This window comes from Camelus bactrianus, chromosome 5 (genome assembly GCF_048773025.1).
Source record: "Camelus bactrianus isolate YW-2024 breed Bactrian camel chromosome 5, ASM4877302v1, whole genome shotgun sequence".
In the NCBI taxonomy this organism is placed as follows: domain Eukaryota; kingdom Metazoa; phylum Chordata; class Mammalia; order Artiodactyla; family Camelidae; genus Camelus; species Camelus bactrianus.
Window position 1 is genome coordinate 51,715,209 of NC_133543.1, and position 25,658 is coordinate 51,740,866.

Below are 25,658 nucleotides of genomic sequence, written 5' to 3' on the forward strand. Positions count from 1 at the left end.
TCTATTTCTTTGGATTGCTTGTTCTACAGTTTTTGTTTTGTTTTGTTTTGTTTTTTTCATTCTTGGTTGTTCTCTGTCATATGTTACTAAGTTACTTGTAATAATACAGTCAGCTTTCTGGAGATGAAGTATGGAAACCTGACAAGCTGTAGATTTTTAGTTCTGTAAGGAACATTAATGATAATTTTTTTCAAGATTCAGATTTTGCCAGATAAGGCAGTGTAATCTCTGGAGATTTTGATTTCTTAGGTCTGAGATAGGGCTCGGGAGTCTGTTTTTGTGAACAGAGCTTCAGGTGATTCTTAGGATCAGGCAATTTTGGGAAGCATTGATGTGGTAGAAAGAGCAGAGCTTTGGAGTCACAGGGACCTGGGTTCTAGTCACATCTCACTTAATTGCCAGTTGTGTATTTCTGGGACACATAAATAACCTTATTTTAGTTTCCTCTAGTAATAGTACTCACTTCATAGGATTATTGAGAAGATTAAGATGAATAATGTATATAAAGAATGGGGCACATAATTAATATGAAACAAACATTATCTATTGTAATTATGTTCCACTTAATGATGATAGATAAATATTTGAGCACTTATGGGTAATGATGAAGACTCATTTTTTACCCTCAAGAAATTTACCAATTAGTAGTGGGGTGGGGATGAGATTTTTTTTTTTTTATGTATAACCAAAGGCAATGGTTATATCATTAAATAAGTTCAGAACCTTATTTTCTGAAGAAGGGAAATGGCATGGGCAGACACTGCTAGAATGGAGATGTCAGGTGATTATATGGGATGAATAGGGGGGAACTAGGAAATAAAGACCAGAGACAAGATATGATACAGCATCTTCAGGAAACATTGAACGGTCGCATTGGTCTCTTTTATATAGCAAACTTGGAGTAGCATAAGGAGCTAATGATAGAAAGATAAGTTGGGTACCTAACACGGTGGTGGGTTTTGACAGAGTTTCAAAGGGTTTTTGGCCTTTGTTTCCACTAAAGATTTTGAACAGGAGAATGATAAGAAAGTACTTTAATCTTCTAAAAAATGTATTTAGAAGATTAAACTGGTAAGTGTGAGGGTAAGAATTGATTCAGGGAGAAACTTAGGCTTGCTTCAATAATAACAGTAATTCAATGGTAATCAGAGGTTTGATAACAGTGGGAACCTACTTCTCAAAAGGAAATGCAGATGCCTAAAATACATTTGAAGATGCTGTGTATAATTACTATCGTCCAGGTGAATAAAAACTTGTCCATATTAAAAATTTTCCATGTTGTCAATATTAAATATATATTTTAAAAGTCGAGTCCCTTATTTCAGTAGCTCTGAACTTTTGAGAGCCAAGATGTTGGGGGAAGAAACAAGGAGGCCGTCCCAGGGAAGACGGTCGTGAAGCAGGCACCGCAGCGGGAGGGGGCGTGTGCAGGGGCGGGGACGCAGGCGGAGGTGCGCGGCAGCTCCGGGGTATCGCGAGAGTTGGGCGGGCCGAGCAATCGCAGCAGTCAATTCCCCCACCCTCCCGCGAGGAGCCGCCGGCCCTGGACTCTCCAAATTCTGAGCTCTCATCATGGCGGCGGCGGCGGCGGCGGCCGCGGCGGCCGTCGGGGGGTCGCAGTCACCCCAACCCGAGGTGCCAGCGCCTGGGCTGGCCCTGGACAAGGCGGCTACCGCCGCGCACCTGAAGGCGGCCCTCAGCCGGCCGGACAACCGGGCAGGTGCTGAGGAGCTGCAGGCGCTGCTGGAGCGGGTGCTGAGCGCCGAGCGGCCGCTGGCAGCGGCTGCGGACGGCGAGGAGGCGGCGGCGGCCAGCGGCGGGGGCGGTCCGGGGGCGGCCGAGGAGGAGGCCCTGGAGTGGTGTAAGTGCCTTCTGGCGGGCGGCGGAGGCTACGACGAGTTCTGCGCGGCAGTGCGGGCCTACGACCCCGCGGCGCTCTGCGGCCTGGTCTGGACAGCCAACTTCGTGGCCTACCGCTGCCGGACGTGCGGCATCTCCCCCTGCATGTCGTTGTGCGCCGAGTGCTTCCACCAGGGTGACCACACCGGACACGACTTCAACATGTTCCGCAGCCAGGCCGGGGGGGCCTGTGACTGCGGGGACAGCAACGTGATGCGTGAGAGTGGGTGAGTGGAGCCCTGGCCTGAGGCGGGGGGCACTGCGGGAGGCCCAGGCCGAGATCTGAGGAGGCCTTGGGGAGGGGGAGCCGGGAGCCGGCTCTGAGCTGTCAAGGGAAAGGAGAGGGGGAGGGTGCAGCCACATGGGGAGCTGTCAGCGGTGGAAAGGGGATGGGGAGGAGGGGAGAGCTGAGAGTATGTTTAGGGAACGAGGCTGTGAATTTTCGGGAAGCCAGGGCCAGTGAGTGAGTGCGAGAAAAGAACCAGTGCGTGGGGTAGGAGGGGAGAGAGGAGGAAAGGATACTTGGGGAATCTGGTGTCGAGCTGTCAATTGTGTACTTGTTGGGGAAGGCTTTAAAGCTGCCTGTTTATGGGGAAGAAACTGATGATGTGATTTAGATTGGCTGGGAGAGGAATGATGTTGGAGACCGAATTGGGTCGCGAAATGATGAGAGTCGGGGAGGTGGTCTTGTAACTTCAGGGGAGGACAGCTTGTGGAAAGGGACTTACGAACTGTCAGTATGTCAGTATGAGGAAAGGAGCTCTTGAGCTGATGGGGGTTGAGGGAGGAGGGAAGGGGAGGGGCCTGCATGAAAAGTGACTGTTGAGCTGTCACTAGAGTATTTGGTGTGCTGGAATGACATCTAGAATTGAGATACTGAGCAGTCAGTTATAGAATACCCTCCATGCCAGAAGAACAGACAAAACACTGAGCGAATTAGGAATCAAGTATTAGGTCTTCTCCAGTTAAAAGGGCATCTTACTCACTAATACGCGAACGTCTGGCTGAAAGGAAACACTCAACAAATGTTTTTTTCAAGGAGTGATGTACTAGGGTGTTGGGATTTAGGACAAAAGACATTTCAGAGATTGCTGTGAGTTAAAGAGTTGGTACATGTTGTATCTTGGCTTGGGACATGATGTCAATGTCTGGGGAGGTCCTGGGAAAAGAAAAAAACTTAGTCAAAGAGGAGATTTTGGCTAGGCAGTAGCTGAAAGAATGTTAGCAAATCCAGTTGTTCAAGTTTTTCAATTTTCAGGTCTTATAATTAATGATAGAGTATGATCCCTTCAGAAGTGGTCACTATTTTTTTTTTGGAGTACTTGGTTACTGTTACTGCAGAATGTATCTACTAGGTGCAAGCAAGGCTTCTAGGATATTAAAAATGAACAAGACATTGACCTATCCCTTAAGCTGCTTACACTAGAGTAGAAAACGGTGAAATCTTTAAATAGTCTGGGAGTTAGAGGAGGCTTCTTTGCGGAGGGAGTAAGCAAAAGGCTTCAGAAAGGAGGTATTTTGAGCTTGCTAATAATACTATCTATAATACCGCCACTACTAAATGACAGCAACAACAATGGTAGTTAATTGCAGCTAACATCTGAGAACTTAAAGTGTATGCCTGACACAAAAGATACTTTAAAAGTTAATATTTGAATATGTATAATATTTATATAGCTAAAAAAGCAAAAAATAAAAATAGAAAGGTACACAGTTTGAAGTTTCCCTCCCATCCTGTCTCCCATTTGCCCAGTTTCTTCCCACTGTTACTAGTTTCCCACTGTTTCTGTTTCTCATTCTGCAAGAAAAAACAAGGAAGAACATGTATTTCGATTTTTCAGTCTCCTTTTTATGCAAAAGGTAACATATTGCACTATTCTGTACATCTTGCATTTTTCATTTGTTAAAAGGTCTTTCTGTGTCAGTGAATCAGTGTACTCACTCTGTTAAAAAAATCTGCTACATAGTGTTCCATGTCGTGAATTTGCCTTTATTTAATCATCACTTTTGATGGACATTTGGGTTTCAGTATGAAATAAAAAACTGGTATACCTGTCTTTTCACACTAGTGCAAGAATGTCAATGGGATAAATTCTCTAAGTAGGATTCCCAGTTTGCCCTCCATAACCCTTAGTAGTAAGCAGAGCATGTGACTCCCTGTTTTCCAACAACCTTATCAACAGAGTGCTGTTAAAATTTTGGATTTTTATTCATCTATTTGGAAAATAGTGGTCAAATATTAAAATCTGCTTTACATGATTAACTCATTTAATCAATAACTCTGAGATTGTTACTGTTAATATCCCCATTGTACAGAAGAGGAAAGTGGGACACCGAGTTTTAAGAAACTTGTTCAAGATTACATAGGTAGCCGACTAGGCATGCTGGCTCCAGAGTCTGACAGCTCAACACTTCTCTTTTTGCCTCTACAAGTAGCATTCTTATTGGTACTTCGTTCTTTACTGTGTTTTGTCTTTTTTTTTTTTTTTTAATATGACATTCTTATTTGGGCCTTTGTTTCTTTTTCTTTTTGAAAGCTTACTTTTAAAAAACATTTAAGAGGGATTTCAAAAGAATTGGAACAATCCTTTACTGATATTTAGACATTTTTATCTTGTAGACTAGGTTAACATTTAGGAGACACCCAAGGAACATGGAAGTTGGAAATAGTATTCTTTCTTGAATTTTGGAACACATTAGTAGTATGATCAGGTTGATCTGAATGAGATGCATATCTGATCTCTAATTGTGATGCTTCAGCTCTGGAGCAGAATATCTCAGTGAGTTTCTTTGAAGATAATTATGCAGGTTTGGGGCATTTGGGCTATAGATAGCCCACATCCTAACCTCATAGCATTTGCCTTTACTGACATCTTGTAGTTTCTTATTTTTCCCCGAGTCTGGCAGTTGTCTATGAGATGGTATATAGTACTCAAAGAATTGTTGTCTATCTGAAATGCATAGGTTTTGCCTGTACGTGCCAGCAATTGCCATGCCCAATTTTATGAGGAACACGAGTGAACAGTAAACATTTTTGTGGCCAGGTGATTATTCTGAAAATTTTACAACCCTTTGGGTTGAGTAGAATAATTCTTCTAGGCTACATACCTGATCCTTGCCTTGAGAAACACGGGATATAAGCCAGCAGTGCAAGTTAAAGGGCTGCCTCTGAAGCATTTTTAGAACTGGAAATCAACAAATTATGGCAGTGTTGACACCTGATGGGCTGGACTGCCCTCACATGAATGGAATATATTTAACTTTTCTCTGTTTTTGATATTTCTTAAAATTCTTTTAGATTGCTAAAGATTGTAGATGTGTTGATTTTGGGATTGTTATTGTGACTGCCATAGAAGTTTGTAAATACTGTTCAGTAAATTTTTAAGGAAGGATTCCACTTTTCTCTGCATCTGTATTCTTAGTAAAAGAGAAGAAACCTTGTTGTGCCTTAATCCTTTTCCCAAGAGTCTGTTGTGGGTAGGATGTTGTATGATTGGAGGTGGGGAAGAATCGAGTCTTGGCTCCATCACAACCTGTATTACTATTTAATTTTCAAATCTATAATTATAGAAATATGGAAGGAGGATTCAATTATTTTTGATTAGGAGTATTGATAGAATACATGTGATAGTAACAGGTATACAAATCAAAAGAAGAAAACAATTGAGAATTCATTTGTAGGAAGAGATCACAAAGCTTATAGAAACTATGTATTAATAATTGTATAGCTGCATTGTTTTGCCACTAATGAAGAAGTGCAATCCTTGTCACAAATGGTTGACAAATGGATGGATGATTTTTAAAAAAATAATGGAAAGTCTAAAATAATGTCCAATTGGTTTGGGGTTCTGATGGCATGAACCAGAAATTGGAATTTTAAAAATTTAGTTTGCAAATTTTGATGCAGAGAATGACCATTTTCATGTCCTATTCTGTATTATAGATTTTTTTGCCTCCTTGCTTATTCTCACAGATTCTAAGCTCCTTAAAGAATAAGAACCTCATCTTGCTGTTATTAATCAAAGGCTTTTGCACTTAGTAAGTACTTAGTAAATGTTGAATTAAATTGAATAAAATAATGGCTATTATACCTGAACATTGTCCTGAGATTACATTGCTTTAGTTATTCAGGAGGTGGCAGGAATTATTAAATCCATAGCATCCTTTTTTGGCGTACTTCAGAAATGATTTACTTTTTAATTTGAACAGTAATACTTCCTGGCTGTAACACAAAAATAGGTGGATAAAGTAAAAAGTAAAGGTTCCTCTTTCCTTCATTCCACTCTTTCCTTCATTTCACCCTCAGTGAGAGACTTCCCTTACTTTTCTCAGCTCAGATCTACATTGAAAAGATTTTAGCTATAATTTACTCAGCATTTCTAAATATTTTGTTGAAAGTTTTTAGATTATTTGGTGTGTGGCAATACCAGAAATGGAAGCAGGAGCATCTCCTTGAACAGTGTTGTATTCTTCTGTACCTCGCTTTTTTCCCCTAGCAAACTTATTGGACACTGTCTTTTATTAGTACACATAGAGACCTTTCATTTTCTTTTTTTAAAGTTAAATTGTATTCCGCTGCATTTTCATGTTTTTGTATTTTACTGTACTTTATTCAGTCAGTTCCCTACTGATAGACATGTGAATTGTTTCCAGTCTTAGGCTATTATAAGCATTGCTGCAGTGTATTCTTGTATACACTTCTTTGTGTATATGTGAGGATAAATGCCCATTAACAATATCTTTGGTAATGGAAATGTGCATTTTAAACTTTGATAGAGCCCTCCAAAGATAGTAGTTTACACTTGTACCGATAATGTAAGAAAGCATGTTTCTTCACATCTTAGCCAGTATATATGGTTTATCAGTTTTTCTGATCTTTGTTAATTTGATGAGTGAAAAGTGATATTTCATTTTATCTGTTATCCCTTCCCCCACTGCCCTTATATCCCAAACTGGAGTATTTTGAAGCAAATCAGATATAATTTATAATTCAATTAATAAATTTTTGAATATGTATCTCTGTAAAGAGATGTGAACTCCTTAAAAAAAAATAACCCAAATGTCCGTTGACAGATGAATGAATAAACACAAGGTGGCATATACATAAGACAGAATATTATTCAGCTTTTACAAAGAATGAAATTCAGACACATGCTGCAGTATGGACACACGCTACAACCTTGAATTCGTTAAACTAAGTGAAATAAGCCTGACATAAAAAGACAAATACTGTATAATTCTATTTATGTGAAGTACCTGTAAGAGTCTAATTCACAGAGACAGAAAGTAGACTTGGTGGTTTTGGAGGACAGGGAGGGTGGAGGGGTGGAGGGGTAGAGGGGTGGAGTGGTGGAGGGGTGGAGGGGTGGGGGAAGGTAGGGGCAGGGCATGGAAAGTTATTGTTGAAGTAGAGGGTAGAGTTTCAATTTAGGAAGATAAAAATGTTCTTGTGATAGATGGTAGTGATGGTTGCACAACATTGTGAATGTCCTTAATGCCACTGAACTGTACAGTTAAAAATGCTTAAAATGATAAATTTTATGTTGCATATTTTATCACAAGTAAAAGAACAACTATAGTACCATTACTACACCTAAAATATTCACAATTACTTCATAATATCTTCAAATATCCAGTAAGTCAGGAATTTCCCACTCGTCTCATAAATGATTTCTTAGTGTTGTTTAAGGATTATGATCCAAACAAGGTCCTAATGTTGTATTTGGTTTCATATCTCTTAAGATTGTTAATCTATAGTCTTCCGCCCTCCCTTCTTTTTTCCTTCTCTGCAGTGTATTAGTTGAAGAAACCTGAATTCTGAGTTTTACTGATTACATCTCTGTGATATTTAACTTATTCCTCTACCCTTTAAACTAGTAGTTGAATCTGGAGTCTTGATCAAATTTTAGGTTCTATTTGTTGTTTTTTTTTTGAGGTGGGGGGGCAAGAAAATTTTATAACTTTTTGTACTAGGAGCCACAGAATGTCTCCTTGTCTCTTCTTTTGTAAATGTTAGGTTGATCAGTAGGTTCAGGTTTGTCAGCCCAATCCGTTTGTTATAAAATTCCCTCTCATGTTAAAAATTTTAGTAGTTATTGCTTATCACTGTCTAGATCCATTATTTTATTAGGGGTTGCAAAATGGTGATATTCTTCTAGTTTTCTTCAGTATTTTTACTGAAATTCCTGTGTGCGTGTTTTACTTTTAGATTTACTTTTATACATTTACTTAAATGTACTTTTACCACATTTAAATAATATATATAATTGTTTTAGTGTGAACATCTTACATGGGTCATTTCACATTATATTAGTCCTTTTGCTGCTTGCCTTTTCCACTTACCATGTTGCTAATGTAGACTAGTTCATTCATTTCTAACTACTATTAAACATTCTACAGTATTATTAAACCATAGTTTTATCTGTTTCATTGCTGAGAGACAGTTAGATGCTTTACACTTTTCACTATTTTCAGAGGGCTGCAGTGGCACATCCTTGCATGTGTCTCCTTGTATAGATAAACTTGACTTTTTTAGAATAGATTCCTAGGGGAGGAATTACTGGGTCATAGAGTGTGCTATTCTTCAGCATTACTAGATAGTTAAGAATTACCTTCCATTGGTTTATCCACTTTATTCCCAATTACACATCCAGCAGGAATTTGAGTTTCTGTTTTTCCTACTTATCAAAACTTGGAGAGATATATACACACATATATATGTATATAATATATGTGTATTATATATACATTATATATGATATATCTGATTTTTTGCCAATTTGTTGGATATAAGTTTATTTAAAAATTTTGCGTTTTCCTGACTGTCATAGAATTGAACATATTTTCATATGTTTTTAAGCCATTTGGTTTCTTTTTAGTTTTTTTTTTTTAGTTTGGATATCATTAGTTTATTGTAAAAGAGAGACATAGAAATTATTTACATGATGAAAAGATTTCAGAACTTCAGTGGAATGGGCATTTGACGGCAAATGATGCCATTTCAATAGTGACATTTCAGTCTACATATTTTCCGAGAATGTCACCATCTCTAAATAAGAAATAATCCTTGTCATCTAGAACTACTTTGGTGCCTCCATATTCTGGGAGAAGTACTTTATCTCCAACTTTCTCACTAACTGGTTGAATCTCTCCACCCTTTCCTTTAGAGCCCAATCCAACAGCTACTACTGTTGCTTGCAATACTTTTCTTTGAGATTTTTCTGGAAGCATAATGCCTTCTTTGGTTACAGTTTTGGCTGCACTCCTTTCAACTAACACATGGTCAAAGATGGGGAGAAACTTTCTAAATGCCTATCCTGCCATGACTCCGGTCTCCGCAGCTCGTACTCTCACCTCCCGCCGCTGCCGCAAGGAGAAACGTCCCCCATTTGGTTTCTTTTATGAACTGCTGGCTCATATTTTTTTTGCCTATTTTCTGCTGAGTTTTTTGTTTTATCTTACTGAGTTTTCATACTATATATGCTAGATACTGATCTTTGATTATATGGATTCCTAATTTCATTTTTTGGTATGTGTCTTCTCACTTGTAATAAATACCTAATAGTGTTGTAAAAGGCTTTAAATGAAAATATAGTTTTTCTGTTATAGTTTGCATTATATGTGTCTTTTTAAAACAATCCTCTCTAATTTGGTTTAAAAATGCTTATTAGTTTTTTCCTAAAAGATTTAAAGTTCTTGATTTCATATTTTGGTTTTTAGTCCATTTATTTTTATGTATAATGTGAGATTGAGATCTAATTTTATCTTTTTATTTATTATTATTATTTTAAAAAATTTTATCTTTTTAAATATGAGGATCCAGTTGTTCTGGCACCATTTATTAAAGTCATTTTTTCCTTCCATTGATCTACAGTGCCATTTATTAATTTCCTGTGTATACGCTATATTCTCTGAGGTATTGGTATGCAACAATATCATACTATTTTCATTATTATAACATTAGAATAAATCTTAATATGACAGGATTTCCTTTACTATTATTCTTCAAAAGAATCTTGGCTATACATGGTCCCTTGCTTTTTCATTTGAATTTCAGGGTTAGCTTGTCAAGTTCTGTGGAAAACTCCTATTAGATATTTATTAGAATCACATTAAAATTGAGGACATTGCAGAAGGAGCTCTATAAGGGTATTCACTATAATACTGTTTGAAATAGGAAAAAAATTAGAAACAAAGAGATTAAACTGTGGTTTAATCATGCAGTGAGATACTTTCAGTATAACACATATGTCATCATCTTTATATTAATAAGTCTGCTATCCCTGAGAGTAGTGTAAATTATTTTTTATTTCACTAAAGTAACTTCCTCTGTAAATTGTTTATCTTTTTAAGATTTGTTCCCAGATACCTTATTTTTGTTTCTACTATAAATGGTATCATTTTAAAAATTATTTTTCTAATTCCTTGTTTATTGCTTTTTCCCAGTATTTTATATTATAAAAATTTTCAAATGCTATTTTTTTATATTGATCAAACAATCTTCTGAAGTCTCTTCTAATAGCTAATCTGTACTTTTTCTTATTAATGAGTCCTGTTGTATGTCAGGAATTTACGTATATCTAATTTAACATTCTCGACAAGCCTTAGGGGTTGATGTTATCATCTGCATAAGTACAATACAGTTTCAGGGAAGCAACATGACCAGTCACACAGCTGTTATTCACACCCGTTTCTGTCCATATCCCAATCCTGTGTTCTTAGCTCCAATGCCTTCTGTTGATACTGCATTCTAGTGAAAGATACAGAAAACTTTACAAAGAATTTGATTTTGATCTGGAAGGATACTGGGAGTTGAAGGAGGATACTTTGGATTGAAGGAACAGAAAATACAAAGTTTCACAGGCATAAAGGAACATGATGTAGTCAGGTACTAGAGTGATTTTCACCTTCACTTTTAACTGGGTTGAGAATTTTTGGTTGACATTTGTTTCCCTTACACTTTTTTTGGGGGAGGGGAGGTAATTAGGTTTATTTACCTTACACTTTGAAGGAATTTTTGCATTGTCTTCTGGTCTTCATTCTTGAGAAGTCATGTTTGATCTAATTATTCTTTGGTAAGTAGTCTACCTTTACTAATTGGTTGCTTTTAAGATTTGCTTTTTGGTGATCTGTAGTTTCACTGTGATGTGTCTAGGTGTGGCTTTATTTGTTGGGTTGGTTCTAGGTGAGGATTTGTGTGTCTCATCACTTCTGGAAATTCTCAGCCATTGCCCCTTTGAATTTCAAGTCTCTCCCATTCTTTATTTTCTGTTGTGGATATTTGTTGGATCTTCTCATTCTGTCTTGTAAATAGAGCTTACTCATTTTCTATCCATGTATCTTTTTCTTTTTTTTCCTGAATTGGGGGGTGATTTCCTCAGATGTGTCTTCTAGATAATTCCTTCTTCAGTTCTGTCTAATCTGCTGTCTAGCTCGTCTATTAGGTTTTAAATTTGAGTGAATGTATATTTCATTTCTAGAAAAATCTTTAAGGAAAACTTTACAGAGAATTTGGGTTTGATCTAGAAGGAGATTGGGATTTGTTTTCTAAGCCATCACAAACATCTTTGACCCAGTGCCAATCTTAAAAATTGATTTTTAGTTTGGGGAGTTCCAAAACCACACGAGTAATGTAAGTTTTAATCCCAAACTTGCATGAAGCCTAGATTTGGGATATTGACTTCTTAAGGGAATTTTAAGCCTTGTCCGCTGCTCAGGTAGAGACAACACTGCCTATAATTCTATTGGAAGAGGTGGGGTAAATCTAATGGAATATATTCTTTGGAAATCTAACCTGTAATAATGCAAATAATTTCCTAGAATACTGGTTTTTAAGGATATATTGTTATAATTCTGATTTATTCACTATGATATTTTCATTATCAGAAAACTCCAGTTAGCTTATGAGTCATCTCTAGAGAACACCCATTTTTTGACAGGGGTCCTTTGAAATTGGTTTTGCTAATTTTCAGTTTAGAATTTGTGAGAACGTATCTGTGTATAAGGCCATGTTTTGGTTGCCCTTCCCAACATTTGTTGTCTTTTTGTTCTTGGGTAAATCACTTAATTTTCCTAGGCTGTAGTTTTTCTCACATGTAAAATGGGGATGGTATTTGACTGCTTACTTCAATTTTTTTTAACTAAATGAGACACTACACACATAAATAGAGTGATATTATTCCAATTTTATATGATGATTGCCCAGGACTATGAAACATATTGGCACGCTATATTAATATTCCTTTATACTGGTGCTCTTGTAGACAGAACTGTAAGAAGCAAAACCTTTTATCCATTGGATTTGAATGCTTGACCAAGGGAATTGCTTATGATTTTCAGGGCATTTTTTTTGGAATACTTTTATTGAGACATAATTGATTTACAAGAAGTTACACACATTCAAAGTACATTAAGTTTTCATATATATATGCGCTTGTAAAACTGTTATCACAATCAAGATGGTAACCATAGCAAGCACCCCCCAAAATGTCCTTGTGCCTTTTGTAATCCCTGTCTTTTGCCTTTTTTTGTGCCCCTTTCCCCAGGGGCCACTGATCTACATTCTGTTGCTATAATTTGTATTTCTAGAACTTTATATAAATGGAATCATAGTGTGTGTGTGTGCGTGTATGTATATATTTTTTCTCTGCTTTCACTCAGCATAATTATTTTGAGATTCATTAATGTTTTTATGTGTCAATAGTTCATTCCTTTTTTTGGTTTATTAGCTTGTTATTACCATGTTATTTTATTGATTGTTTTATGGCTTACAGCGTATATCTTTAACTTAGCACAGTCTTATCTTCAGTTATATTATACTACTTTATGTATAGTATAAGAATTTTATAATAGTTTGTTTCTGTTTTTCTCTTTCAGCTTTTATCCTATTGGTATTATATGTTTTATTTTCACATATATCATAAACCCATGGACATATTGTTGTTATTTTTATTTAAACATCAATAATTTCTAAACGTGATTTAAATAATAATTTAAAAAATCTTACCCATCTAGTTACAATTTCCAGTTTTCTTTGTACGTTTGTGTAGGTCCATGTTTCCACTTGGTATCATTTGCCTTATGCCCAATGACTTCCTATAATATATCTTATAGTACAGGTTTGCTAGCGATGGATTTTTTGGGGGGGGGGTATGTCTGAAAATGTCTTTACTTTTTTTTTTTTTTTTTTTTTTGCCTTCGTTTTTGAAAGATAATTTCTCTGGGTTAAGGATTCTAGAACTTTAAAGATATGCTAGTGTCTTCTTACTTGCATTGTTTCCAAGGGGAAATCTGCCATCTTCCTTTCCTTTCTTCTTCTGTACCTAACCTGTCTTTTTGTGTGACTGCCTTTTAGATTTTCTCCTTTTTTTTTTTTTGGCAATTTGATTATGCTTTTGAACAATTTGACTATGATGTGCCTCAGTGTAGTTTTTTTTTTCTCCCATGTTTTTTGTGCTTGGGTTTGTTGAGCTTCTTTGACCTTTGGTTTATAATGTTAATCAAATTTGGAAAACATTTGAACATTATTTCTTCATATTTTTTTTACCTTCTCCTAGTTTTGGGGACTCTAGTTATATGCATGTGAGGCTGCTTGAAGCTTAACTCACTACTTTTTCTCTTTTTTTTTTTTTCTCATTGTCTTTTATTTTTGCTGGTTTCTGTTTCTGTATCTTCAGGATCACTAATCTTTTCTTCTGCCCTGTCTAGTCTGTTAATCCAACCCATTTTATTTTTTATATCAGATATTGTAGTTTAATGCCTAGAAATTCAATTTTTTAATATCTTCCATATTTCTACCTAACTTTCAAACATATGGAATATTGTTATAATGTCTTTTAATATTTATTTCTGCTAATTTAACATCTGTGTTAATTCAAGATGACTTTTGATTGATTGTTCTCCTCATTATAGATTATTTTCTCCTGCTTCTTTATATTCCATACATTGGATGCCTGACACTTAATTTTACCTTTTTGGGTGCTTGATATTTTTTCTATTTCTGAATATTTTTGAACTTCATTTTGACATATAGGTAGTTTTTTGGAAATAGTTTGATTCTTTCAGGTCTTACTTCATGATTTGTTAAATGGGTGAGGAGAATTGCTCAGTCTAGGGCTAATTATTTCCCATTACTAAAGGAGATCAAAGATCAAAGACCTACCCCACTATGAAGGGAAGGTACCTAATGTCTCATGAAATATGAGTTTGTCCAGGCTGGCTGATGGAACAGCATTCTTGGTCTTATATGTGTCAGCATTCTTGGTCTTTTATGCGAATATGTATTGTATTCTAATTTTGTCATTTTTTTTTTTCTTGGCCTGGCCTTGGATAGTTTCTTCATTCTTATGTGCTGATCTGTACTCCGATGAATACTCAGGGTACCCTATATAGATTCTGGAATTATTTTTCTGTGGAATTCTTTTCTCTTTGGAACTCTGTTCTATGAACTTTAGCTGCATTTATTTTCCTAGACTCTCAGTTCTGTCTCTTCCCTCAACTCAGAAAGTTGGCCTGGCTTCATTGATTCTCTTTCCTTGTATTGTGGCCTTGAAACTCTCAAGGCAGAAAGCTGTGACACTTATAGGGTTCACTTCATTTGCTTCCTATCTGTTAGATGTCCTTGTCCATGATTGCCTGATGTCCAATGTCTTGAAAACCTTTGATTCATAATTTTATCTGGGTTTGTGTGTGTGTGTATGTGTGTGTGTGTGTGTGTGTGTGGTTATTTTGGATGAGGGGATTAATCTAGTGCTTTTTAGTTTATCTTGGGCTGTGTTGGAAAAGCATTGACATGCAAATTTCAGGTTATTTTCCATTATATGTTATTGCAAGATACTGAATGTAGTTTCCTGTGCTATATCAAGTATCTTGGGAAATACTTGATTACTGATTCAATCTCTTATTATTGGTCTGTTCAGATTTTCTATTTCATCATTGATTCATTCTTCATAGATTGTACGTTTCTGGGAATTTATTCATTTCTTGTAGGTTGTCCAACTTGTTTACCTACAGTTGTTCATAGTAATCTCTTATAATTCTTTATATTTCTGTAGTAGCAGTTGTAATTTTTCCTATTTCATTAACAGTTTTATTAATTTGAGTCATCTTTTTCTTCTTGTCCAGCTAAAGACTTGTCGTTTTTGTTTATTAAAAAAAAAACTTCATAGTTTTGTTGATCTTTTCTGTTGTTTTTCCATTCTCTGCTTCATTTATTTTTGCTGTGTTTTTTTTTCTTCCTTTTGTTAACTTTGGGCTTAGTTCTTTTTCTAGTTCTATAAGATGTCAGATTGTTTATTTGAGATCTTTCTTTTTTCTTAAAGTAGACATTTATAGCTATAAATTTCCTTTTAGAGCATCTTTCTCTTCAGCCTGTAGGTTTGTTTTGTTTTGTTTACTTTTACATTTGCTTCAAGATTAAAATTTTTTTTCCTTTTGATTTGTTTTGGTTGTTTACGAATGTATTAATTTTCACATATTTGTGAGTAACCTAGTCTTCCTCCTCTTAATTGGTTTTTAGTTTCATACCAATGTGTTTAGAAAAAGATACTTGATATAATTTCAGTCTTTTTGAATTTGTTATAACTTGTATTTTGGCCTAACATATGATCTTTCCTGGAGAATGTTCCGTTTCATTCTTGAGAAGCATATGTATTCTGCTGCTGTTGGATGGACTGTTTTGCATGTGTCTCTTAGGTTTATTTGGTGTTGTTCAGATCTGCTGTTTCCTTGTTAATTTCCTGTAGGGATCTATCTGTTGTTGAGAGTGGAGTATTGTAGTCCCCTACTATTGTATTTGTTTATTTCTCCTTTCAGTTCTGTTAGTGTTTGTTTTATATATTTAAGTGCTCTGATGGGGGGGTATTGTGCATAATTATTTACAATTGTTATATCCTCTTGATGAATTGATCCCTTTGTCATTATGTAATTTGTTCTTTGTCTCTTTTCACTATTTTTGACTTAAAGTTTCTTTTGTCTGATATAAGTACAGCCACTCTTGCTCTCTTTAGGTTACAATTTGCTTGAAATCTTTTTCCGTCCCTTCACTTTCAGCCTATAGGAGTCCATAAAACTAAAGTGAGCCTCTTTAAGGCAGCATATTGTTGGATCTTTTTTGTTTTCATCTTTGTCTTCTTTGTTGTCTTTTTTTCCCCCATCTTTCTCTTCCTCCTTTTCTTCTCCCTTCACCTTTCCTTCCCTCTTCATTTTCTCCTTCTCCTTCCCCCTCCCCTCTCCTTTCTCCTTCCCCTTCTCCTCCTCTTCTTCCTTCCCTCTCCCCACTTTAGCCTATGCCTTATGATTTGGAGAATTTAATTTACTTACATTTAGAGTATTTTTTGATAGGTAAGGACTTACTATTGCCAGTTTTTAAATTGTTTTCTGGCTGCCTCACCCCCGTATTTTTTTTTTTTTTTTTTTTTTTTTTTTACTTTCTTTAAAGCCTTTACTTTTGAGACATGACAGGAAAATCTTACAGGAACACATTGAAAATACAGATCACAGTTGAAGGCGAAGGCAATCCAATCAGAACACTTTTTACTCCTGTCAGCTAATGCTGCAGCTGAAGTTCTGAGTAGGACATTTCTGAAGAGCACCATTGCTGGGCATAGTATTCTAGGTGGGCAGTTTATTCTCTCAATATTTTGAATATATCATCCCACTTTCTCCTGTATTGTGAGATTTCTGTTGAGAAATCCACCTGTAGACTTACGGGGGCTCTCTTGTGTGATGATTCACTTTTCTCTTGCAGCTTTCAAATTTCTCTGTTTGTCTTTGACTTCTGATAACTTAGTCATAGTGTGTCTCAGTGTAGCCCTTTTGGGGCTCAACCTATTTAGGAACTTTAGGGCCTCATGAATCTGGATGTTCATTTATTTCCCCAATTTCAGAAGTTTTCAGCCATTATATCTTTAAGTAGACTTTTAGCCCCCTTCTCTCTCTTCTTCTTTTTTTTTTCTTTTTTTTAAACTTTTTTTTATTGAGTTATAGTCATTTTTACAATGTTGTGTCTCTTCTCCTTTTTTGATTTTCATAATGTGTACATTGTTTTTTTGACTGTTGTCCCATAAGTCCTGTAGGCTTTCTTCACTCATTCTCATTTCTTTTTCTTTTTGCTATTCTGACTGGATAATTTCTAATGACTTGTCTTTGAATTCACACATTCTTTATGCTGCTTGAAGTCTGCTATTGCAGTTTTGTGTTGAAATTTTCAGTTCAGTCATTGTATTCTTCAGCTCTAGAATTTTTGTTTATTTTTGAAAATGGTTTCTATATCTTTTTGAACTCATTTTATTCATGTATTTTCCCCCTATTTTCACTTAATTGTTTGTGGGTTTTTTTTTTTTTTTTCTTTTTAGATGAAGGCACTGGGAATTGAACCCAGGACCTTGTGCGTGCTAAATAAGCATGTGCTCTACCGTGGAGCTATGCCCTCCACCTAGCCCCCTGTTTGTTCATGTTTTCATAGTTGACAAAACTTCTTTATGAGTATCATTTTGTATTCCTTGTTATCCATTTCATAGATCTCCATTTCTTCAGGATCAGTTATTTAATTTCCTTCAGTGGTGTCAGGCTTACTTGATTTCTTTGTAATCCTTCTCTCCTTGTGTTGGCATCTGTGCATTTGAGGAAGTGGTCTCCTCAGGTTCACTTTGGCAGGGAAAGACCTTCAGTCAGCCCAGCTTGGGATTCTGGATGGGCCAGCTGGTAGTGTACATTGGCAGGCAGCATTTGCTTTCAGGGTGTCTAGTGAAGTAGGGCCACTGCTAATGCTTTGAGGTTGGAAGGGGCCCGCTGGCTAGGTTCTGTGGTCAGATGAATCTGCTGATTGGGCTCTCTAGATAGGTGGAGCTGCTGACATAATTACCTATGGTTGGGCAGGGAGACAGCCTGTGCTCCCTGGCCAGGTGCCAGTCGATGTTTCCCACTGGGTCCGATTTTTTGAATTAGCCCTGGTTTTGATATTCTCTTTGGTTGATTCCTCAAACCATTGAAAGCCAAGGGAGTTATAATATTTTTTTTATATTTTGGCTAGCCAACATCTTCTAGCTTATCTCTTTTATCTGGACACTATATGAAAATTCTTTCTTTGACTGTGGTTTGAGAAAATATCTTCATAGGTATGGTGGAAAAGAGTTCCAGATTCTATTAGGCAATCCTGACTCTAATCTCCCATGAATTGAGTCAAATGGATGTGCATTTATACTTTTGATAGTCCTCATAGTTGGTTTGTTAATTTAAACTCTCTTCAGGAGTACAGTGAGAATATCCATCACTTTACTATCTGGCCAGGACAGTATGTCATCAAACTTTTGGCCTTTTCAAATGTAATAGGTACAAAAAAGTTGTCCCAAGTAATTTTATTTATTTTTTGGTCCTTGTATTATTTATAGGTGTGTAATTTAATTTCCAAATTTTGGGGAATTTTTTAGAAATGTCTGTTACTGCATCCTATTTTAATTCCTTTGTGGTCTGAGAACATGCTTTGTGTAATGTCAGTTTAAAATGCTTCACTCCCACAAAATTGATAAGATCCATATATTTTTTTTTGATATTTTCTTCTTGTTAGGATTGCCTTCAGTCTCTGGTCACTAATTTCAGTGCTGGCCATGAGGCTGGCTTCATTGTTTAGGCAAACATGTCTTACTGAGGGAGTGTAGTAGTCTGATTGCTGCTATAACATAGTACCACAGACTGGTGGGCTTAAACAACAGAAATTTGTTTCTGGAGGCTGGATCAAGATGCTAGCAGGTTTGGCTTCTCCTGAGGCCTCTCTCCTTGGTCTTCAGATGGTTACTTTCTCTCTGTGTCTTCACATGTTCTTCCTTCTGTGTGCGTGTATCTCTGGTGTCTTTCTTGTGTAAGGACGCCAGTTCTATTGGACTAGGGCCCCACCCTGTGACCTTATGTAACTTTAATTGCCTCTTCAAAGGCCCTGTTTCTAAATACAGTCACATCACTGGGAGTTAGGACTTCAGTGTGTGATTGAATATATGAATGAACTCAATTCAGTTCATAATGAGAGTGGGTTGGGGAGTGGGTATATACATTAGAAAGATGTGTCTTGTGTTAGTCCTATGCGACATAGTCAATGTATATGTTGATATATGTACACAAATGTATAAATGATTATTTGAAAATATTATCTGTATATTTAAGTTGATTATATAATTTTGTAAGTTAATAATATCTCTTTTCTTCTTAAAAATCATACAAGAAATTTATTGAGACATGTTTTATGATCAGTGGAATGAGTGTTCAGCTGTTTTAGGATGTAGTGTTCTATTATTGCCAATTAGGTCTAGTTGGTTGATAGTATTTTTAGTAGTTACCTGCTGCTGTGTAACAAATCACTCCCAAACTGAGTAGCTTAAAATGACAAACATTTATTATCTTATTACTTTTTGTGTCCCAAAGATTCTGAAGTGCCTTAGGTGAGTGGTTATGGCAGAGTCTCTCATGAGGTTGTGGTCAAGATCTTGGCTAAGGTTACAGTATTCTGAAGGCTTATTGGGATGACAGGATCCACTTCCAAGATGGGTCACTCACATGGCTGTTAATAGGAAGGTCAGTTTCTTGAAATGTGGGCTTATCATATGGCTGCTTGTAAAACTTACTTAAATATTTTTTATAATACAAGTGTGATAACAATGGATTCTTCTAGATTTTGTGTAAAAAGTTTTTGTTTATCAGTTTTGAATGATATTTAAGAATTCTAGATATACAGGTTTGTTTTCCTTTAACACTAATTATGTTTCTCCATCTGTTCTGGATTGTGTGGTTTCTAATGAAAAGTCTACTCTCTTTTGTATCTTGGTTGCTCTGTACATAATGGATCATTTTCTGGTTGCTTTGAAGATTTTCTTGCTGTCACTGGTTTTCAGCAATTTGATTATGATGTGACTTGGTATGGCTTAAAATTTTTTTATAACGCTTGAAAGTTTTTGAGTTCTTACATCTGATTTTATGGTTTCAGCAAATTTGGAAAGATTGCAACCATTCTTCACATATTTGTTCTGTCTCCCCTTTTACCCTTTTTGGGATTTCAGTGTAATGCAATATTGCTTGTTATTATCCCACACCTCACTGAGGCTGTGTTCTTTTTCTCAGTCTCTGAGCTTTATTTTGGCTAAGTTTTTTATTGCTTTGTCAGTAAATTACTGATCTTTTCTTTCTAGTGTTTAATCTGTTATCCTAACAAGTGTATTTTTTGTTTCTGATGTTGTATTTTTTGTCTGTAGAAGTTTGATGTGGGTCTTACTTATTTATTATCATGATACAAGATGTGAGGAGATTCTCCCCAAACTTGGCTGGTTATTCAGTTATCTCAATACCATTTCTCTGAATGAGCCATGTTTCCTTCATAGATTTGAAATCTGCCTTTGTTGAGTTAAATTCCACATGTGTTTGAGTCTATTTCTGGACTCACAATAATTAATCTGTCCATTGATACGTCTTTTCATGAACCATTACTACATTGTTTTCTTTCTGCCTTCAAGCATCCAATTTATAATTTATTTACTATCTTAATAATTAAATATATTTACATCTTTAATTTTATGTTCAAATCTTCTGATCTTAAATGCCTTCTCTAGTTGAATTTAGAACTTTTAAAATCTTCATAAATATTTTACTTTTGATTTTCTAGGCCCCAATAAATATTATTAAATTTGTATAGATAGAATTTAAAATGTTCCCTTTTATTTCTTAACTATCCATGTAATCTAACAATTTTAGACATGAGATAAATTTATATCTTAATCAAACCATCCATATTAGAGAAGTGGAAATGTATATCTAGAGCAATGATGCAAGAAACTCCCCTTTTTTACTCTATAGTTTATTTAATTGCATTTATCATTATGTCTGTCTCTACTCTCTAGAATGTAAGCTTCCTAAAGGCTGGATACAACACTGTCTTGATTATTTTAACTGTAAAATAAGTTTTAATATCTGATAAAACTGCTCTATTTTCATTGTTGTTATTTTATTCCTTATTGACATTTTTACTGGGGTCATATTAAATACATGGATTAGTAGGAAACTATATATCTTTATGATATGCCTTTTGTGATCTTCAGGAGTCTTAATTTGATTAGTTAGGTATATCATTTAGTGTTTCTGATACTCCCCTATCTGTAGAGTGAAGAGAACAGATTATTTCAGGAGCTTTTAATTTGGGATGTGTGACTCTCCAGGAATCTTTATGAATTACCTTAAATTATATGCAAAATCATGTATATGTATGTTATTTGTGCTAAGTTGGGAATGGAATGTATGTGCTGCAGGCTAATTTTTAAGGGAGTTTATCTCACATGCTTTTCTAATTTTTGAAATATGTGGTTGAGTTATTTCAGTTGGCCTCTCCTTTCCCTTCTACCTACAACCAAATCTCAGTAATCTGCAAATGGACAACCTGAATCATCTGTTTCTTTTTCTTTCTTCCCTTCTTTCTGTCCTATCCCCTCCCCTCCTGTCCTATCCAGCCCCCTCTCTTTCTCTCACAATATGGGAACTCTGCTTTTAGTCATTTAAATTCTATATCTAAGGAATCACAGTGAGGGTTTCTGGGATGCTGGTAATGTTTTGTTGCTTGATCTGGTGGGTGCTTACATGGGTGTGTTCAGTTTGTGATACTTTATTGAGCTGCATACTTGAGTTTTGGGCAATTTTCTGTCAGTTATACTTCAATGAAAAATTTTAAAAAGTTGGTGTAAAATAAAATTTGGAGAGATCATTTTATCAACTGTTTCTGTAGTTCTGTTTGACCATTCTGTTTATTGCCATAACATCCTCCTTCTCTAAGGAATATTTAACTTTCTTAATCATTCAAAATCATTGGGTTCCTTGAAAAAAGTATCTGTGACCTGTGAACTACTAATGTAAACACATTACTTCCTGCCGTTTTTTCCTTTGGAGCCATGCTAGTTGTCTAAAAAGCCCTCTTTCTGTTCTTTTGAGGAGTACCTGTGTTTATGCAGTTGCTTTTGTCATACCTCTTGGCAATATGCTCTACCCACTGAACTTTGCCTGCTTAGCCTAGCTGCTTCATTTCATTCGTCTGTAGCCTAAATATCACCTTTAAGAAAGGCCTTCTGTGACAAACCCAATGTAAAGCAGCCTAATGGACACATTCTTTAAATTATGCTGTGATATTATTTTGTAGAACTTATTATTCGTATTTATTTTTTGTTTCTCTCTCCTCTGCACTGCTTCCCCTCCCCCCACAATAGTTAGCTTCATGAGAGCAAGGCCCCTGTAGTCCTAAGGCCTAAGTGCCAGGCATATAGTGGTTCTTAAAAACGTATTTGAAAAATTGGGATTTTTAAATGAGTTTCTGTTTTTTCTGTAATTGGATGCCCTTGAAATAATTTTTTAGAGTTCTGCTATTGAATTGAGTCCTTTTTTCCCCCAGATTTTTAAAAAATTGAGTTATAGTCAGTTTACAATATTGTATCAATTTCCAGTGTACAGCACAATTCTTCAGCCATACATGAATACACATATATTCATTTTCATATTCTTTTTCATCATGAGTGAATTAAGTCTTTGTTTCACCAAGCCTTTATTGAGCACTTCCTATGTAATATGTAAGATGCTTTAGGTTCCACACTATTTCTCAGCCTAAAATACAAAAACCAAGTTTGTTTGTCAGTCTTACAGTATTTTATAGTTAATTCCTGTAACCCCAGTCCCTAGGTTGCTTAGACCATTCTTGCTGTTTCTTCGACTTAGTTCCAGGTTGAAATGTCATTTCTTGAAGCCATGTGACACTGTGTTCAAGTAGCTCTTTTGAATTCATTTCTTTCCTACACAGAAAGTGTCTAAGAGAGCTTATTGTGCCCTCGTTTATCCAGTCCTTTCTATCTTCCTGCTTTTTCATCTGTTAAGCCTTTCATTACATTCTTTAGTCTTTGTGCCCCAGTATTTTTTTCCTTTCTTCTCTTCTGGCTTTCATCTGTTTTCTTTCCTTCACATTTATGCTTGAAGGCACTTGAGTTAAATTATCTTAGATCACCACTGGTTTTCTAACCTGTTACACAGGCCAGATTCTTTTATTTTTTATTTTAATTTTAATCATTAAAACCTTTTAAAATAGAACAGTAGGGTTTTTAAAGTTTCTTTGCTTTACTTAGATTTTGTGTACCCCATCTGAAAGACGTTCTTAAATTCATATTTCCCTTTAATAAAGGTTTGGACTTTAAGGTGTAATACTTCCTAACCTTTTTCATAATGTGATAAACATGGAAATGATATTTGGATCAGACACAGAGGGAACTGAGGAGGCTGCTCAGACCCTGCCTGTCTGCCTGCCTGAGAACTGAGGAAATTCATATCTCTACACTGTAATCTAAAGACCTGACATTTGGAAGCTCTGCCTTAAGGGTGGATAGACTTCAGTAGTGTGTGAACACTCTGAATGTTTTATTTTCTGTTTGTATATATATATTTTTAAGAAAGAGCTATAACTTTCATTAGATTCTGAAAGGAGTCCATGAGCCAAAAAAGGTTAAGAATTAATGAATTTATGTTCAAACTGTGAAACAAAAGCCAAATGAATAGCATAATTTATTGCTTGTTTGTTTTTGGAGTATGTTTTTCTCTTTTAATTACAAAGTTATACATATGTTTGTTATACAGTATTCAAACTTCATAGGTAGAATTAATGTAGAAAGTAAAATTATGCTGTATCTTACTTTCAGTTAATTTCCACCAAATTTGGTATACATTTCTCTAAATATTTTTCTCCTTACATATATTAACATTTTCTTTCCTATTCTTTGTCCAAAAATTTTATTTATAAAAGAGATTATAATGTATAGATGATATGTAATTGCTTTCTCACTTGTTTTAGACATAGTTCTACTTCAGCACTTATTGATCTACCTCATTCTTTTTAACAAAATGCAAAGTGTTTTATTATCTACCTTAATTTGGTTAATCTTCATTCTATTACTGAACGCATGAGTTGTTTCTAACTTTTTTGCATTGCCAACTGTGGTGCAATGAACATCTCTGTAAATATATTCTTGCAAACTTTAGGAATATTTCTATATAATAAATTCCTAGAAATAGAAATGCTAAGCTAGGGTTATGAACACTTAAAGTTTTAATAGATATTGTCAAAATGTCACACAAAACTGGATCTATTTACACTTCCATGTATATGATAACAAAAATTTCTGAGCATGCTTTACAACAATGAATTATTAAAGTGAATCTTCCCTAATCTGCAAGATGAAAAAACATTTTTGTGTTATCAAAATTTTCAACCATACACAAAGTAGAAGACAACAGAACATTGAACCTCCATATACCCAACACTGAACTCAACATTTATCAAGATTTCTGCCACATTTGCCTCTTTTTTCTCTTTTGTTGGTGTATTTTGACACAAATCCCAAACACGTGAGCTCTCCTTGATGTTCTTCAGTACTCATCTTTAACCAATAGGAATAATTCCTTTCTTTAACCTTTTTTTAAGCTTTTTAGTACAGAAAATTTCAAACGTATTTAAAAGAAATGAGTTAACCCAATTAGTTTGCCTTTTTATTAGGAAAAAACTCCTTTGGTAACATTTTTTATTTAAAGACCAATTAAAACTACATTCTTTTGACTTGGTGCCTTAATAATCTGAAAGGAGTGGTACATTATTGGCTTTGATATTGGCCCATATTCTGCTTAATGGATGTAATGTAACAAAACCCCTTCTCAGTCTCCCAGTTTCAACAGTTAGCAGCTCACGCTGGGTTTGGTATACTCCCACTTACTTCCCTTCACTCTTGAAGCAAGTCCCATACATTGTAGCATTTCATTTGTAAATATTTATATAGAGATATCTAAAAGATAAGACTTTGCTTTTCAGTGATAACCACAATGCCATTGTCATACCTGCAAAAAAATAATTCCTTAATATTATCAAATATCCATGAACATTTTCTTACATAACCACAATGCTATTATCTTGCCTAATAAAATTATTTAATGAAATAGTACCCAGTTCTTAATTGTACTTCTCCGATTGTCTAAAGAATGCTTTTCTTTAAGTTGGTTTGTTAGAATCAGTTCACATATTATATGTGGTTATTGGGTCTCTCAGGCCTCTTTAATGAGCAACCCTTCTACCTCCTTTTTCTCTCTGCCACTGACAGGTTGCAGAAACTTGAGTCAGTTGTCCTGTATAATGTTCTACATTCATGATTTGTCTAATCGCTTTTTTGTTGTGGTGTTATTTAACTTGTTCCTTTATCTCATATGTTTCTTATAAATGGAAGTTAGCTCTAGAGACTTGATGTCATTCAAGTTCAACTTGTTGGGTAAAAACTATAAATGGTACTGTATGCTTCACAAGCATCACAGCATCTGAATTTTTTTCACTTCTGGTGATACTAAGATTGGTAGGATGTAACAGTCTGATATCTAAGTGGAAAATTTCCCCTGAAGCCTTCCTTTCATGGCTCGATTGCATAGGTCAGTTATTTCAGTAGGTATCACACATGGTGATTTTCCTAATTACTCTTTTTTATTTTAACAAACTTCATTGCTCTGATTTTTAGGGAACTTGAGCATCTTTTCATGTTTGTTGGTCATTCACTTTTTTTGTGAATTGTTCATGATTTTTCTATTGAATTGTTTTCTTTTCTTAATCCACTTTCAAGAGTTCACAAATCATAGATATTAATCTTTTATCTGTTTTATCAGTTGTAAACATTTTTTCTGGTTTGTGTTTGTTTACTGCATAGAAGCTTTTGATTTATGTAGCC

The 25,658-nt window shown here is 35.4% G+C and overlaps 1 protein-coding gene and 1 pseudogene across 8 annotated transcripts in view; one reads left to right on the forward strand and one right to left on the reverse strand.

The window, feature by feature from the left end:
* The first annotated feature begins 1,499 nt into the window (after positions 1 to 1,499).
* UBR3 (ubiquitin protein ligase E3 component n-recognin 3) overlaps positions 1,500 to 25,658 on the forward strand; it is a 185,358-nt gene continuing 161,199 nt past the window's right edge. For 4 of the 8 annotated variants that reach the window (XM_074363846.1, XM_074363848.1, XM_074363849.1 and 1 more), the window contains exon 1: positions 1,503 to 2,126. In XM_074363846.1, coding sequence (XP_074219947.1) covers positions 1,573 to 2,126 — 554 coding nt within the window. In that variant the 5' untranslated portion in view covers positions 1,503 to 1,572. Of the gene's footprint in view, positions 2,127 to 25,658 lie in introns of all 8 variants that reach the window. The other 4 variants (XM_074363852.1, XM_074363851.1, XM_074363847.1 and 1 more) reach the window with 2 other exon arrangements.
* Positions 7,545 to 9,222, reverse strand: LOC141577644 (10 kDa heat shock protein, mitochondrial pseudogene; annotated as a pseudogene).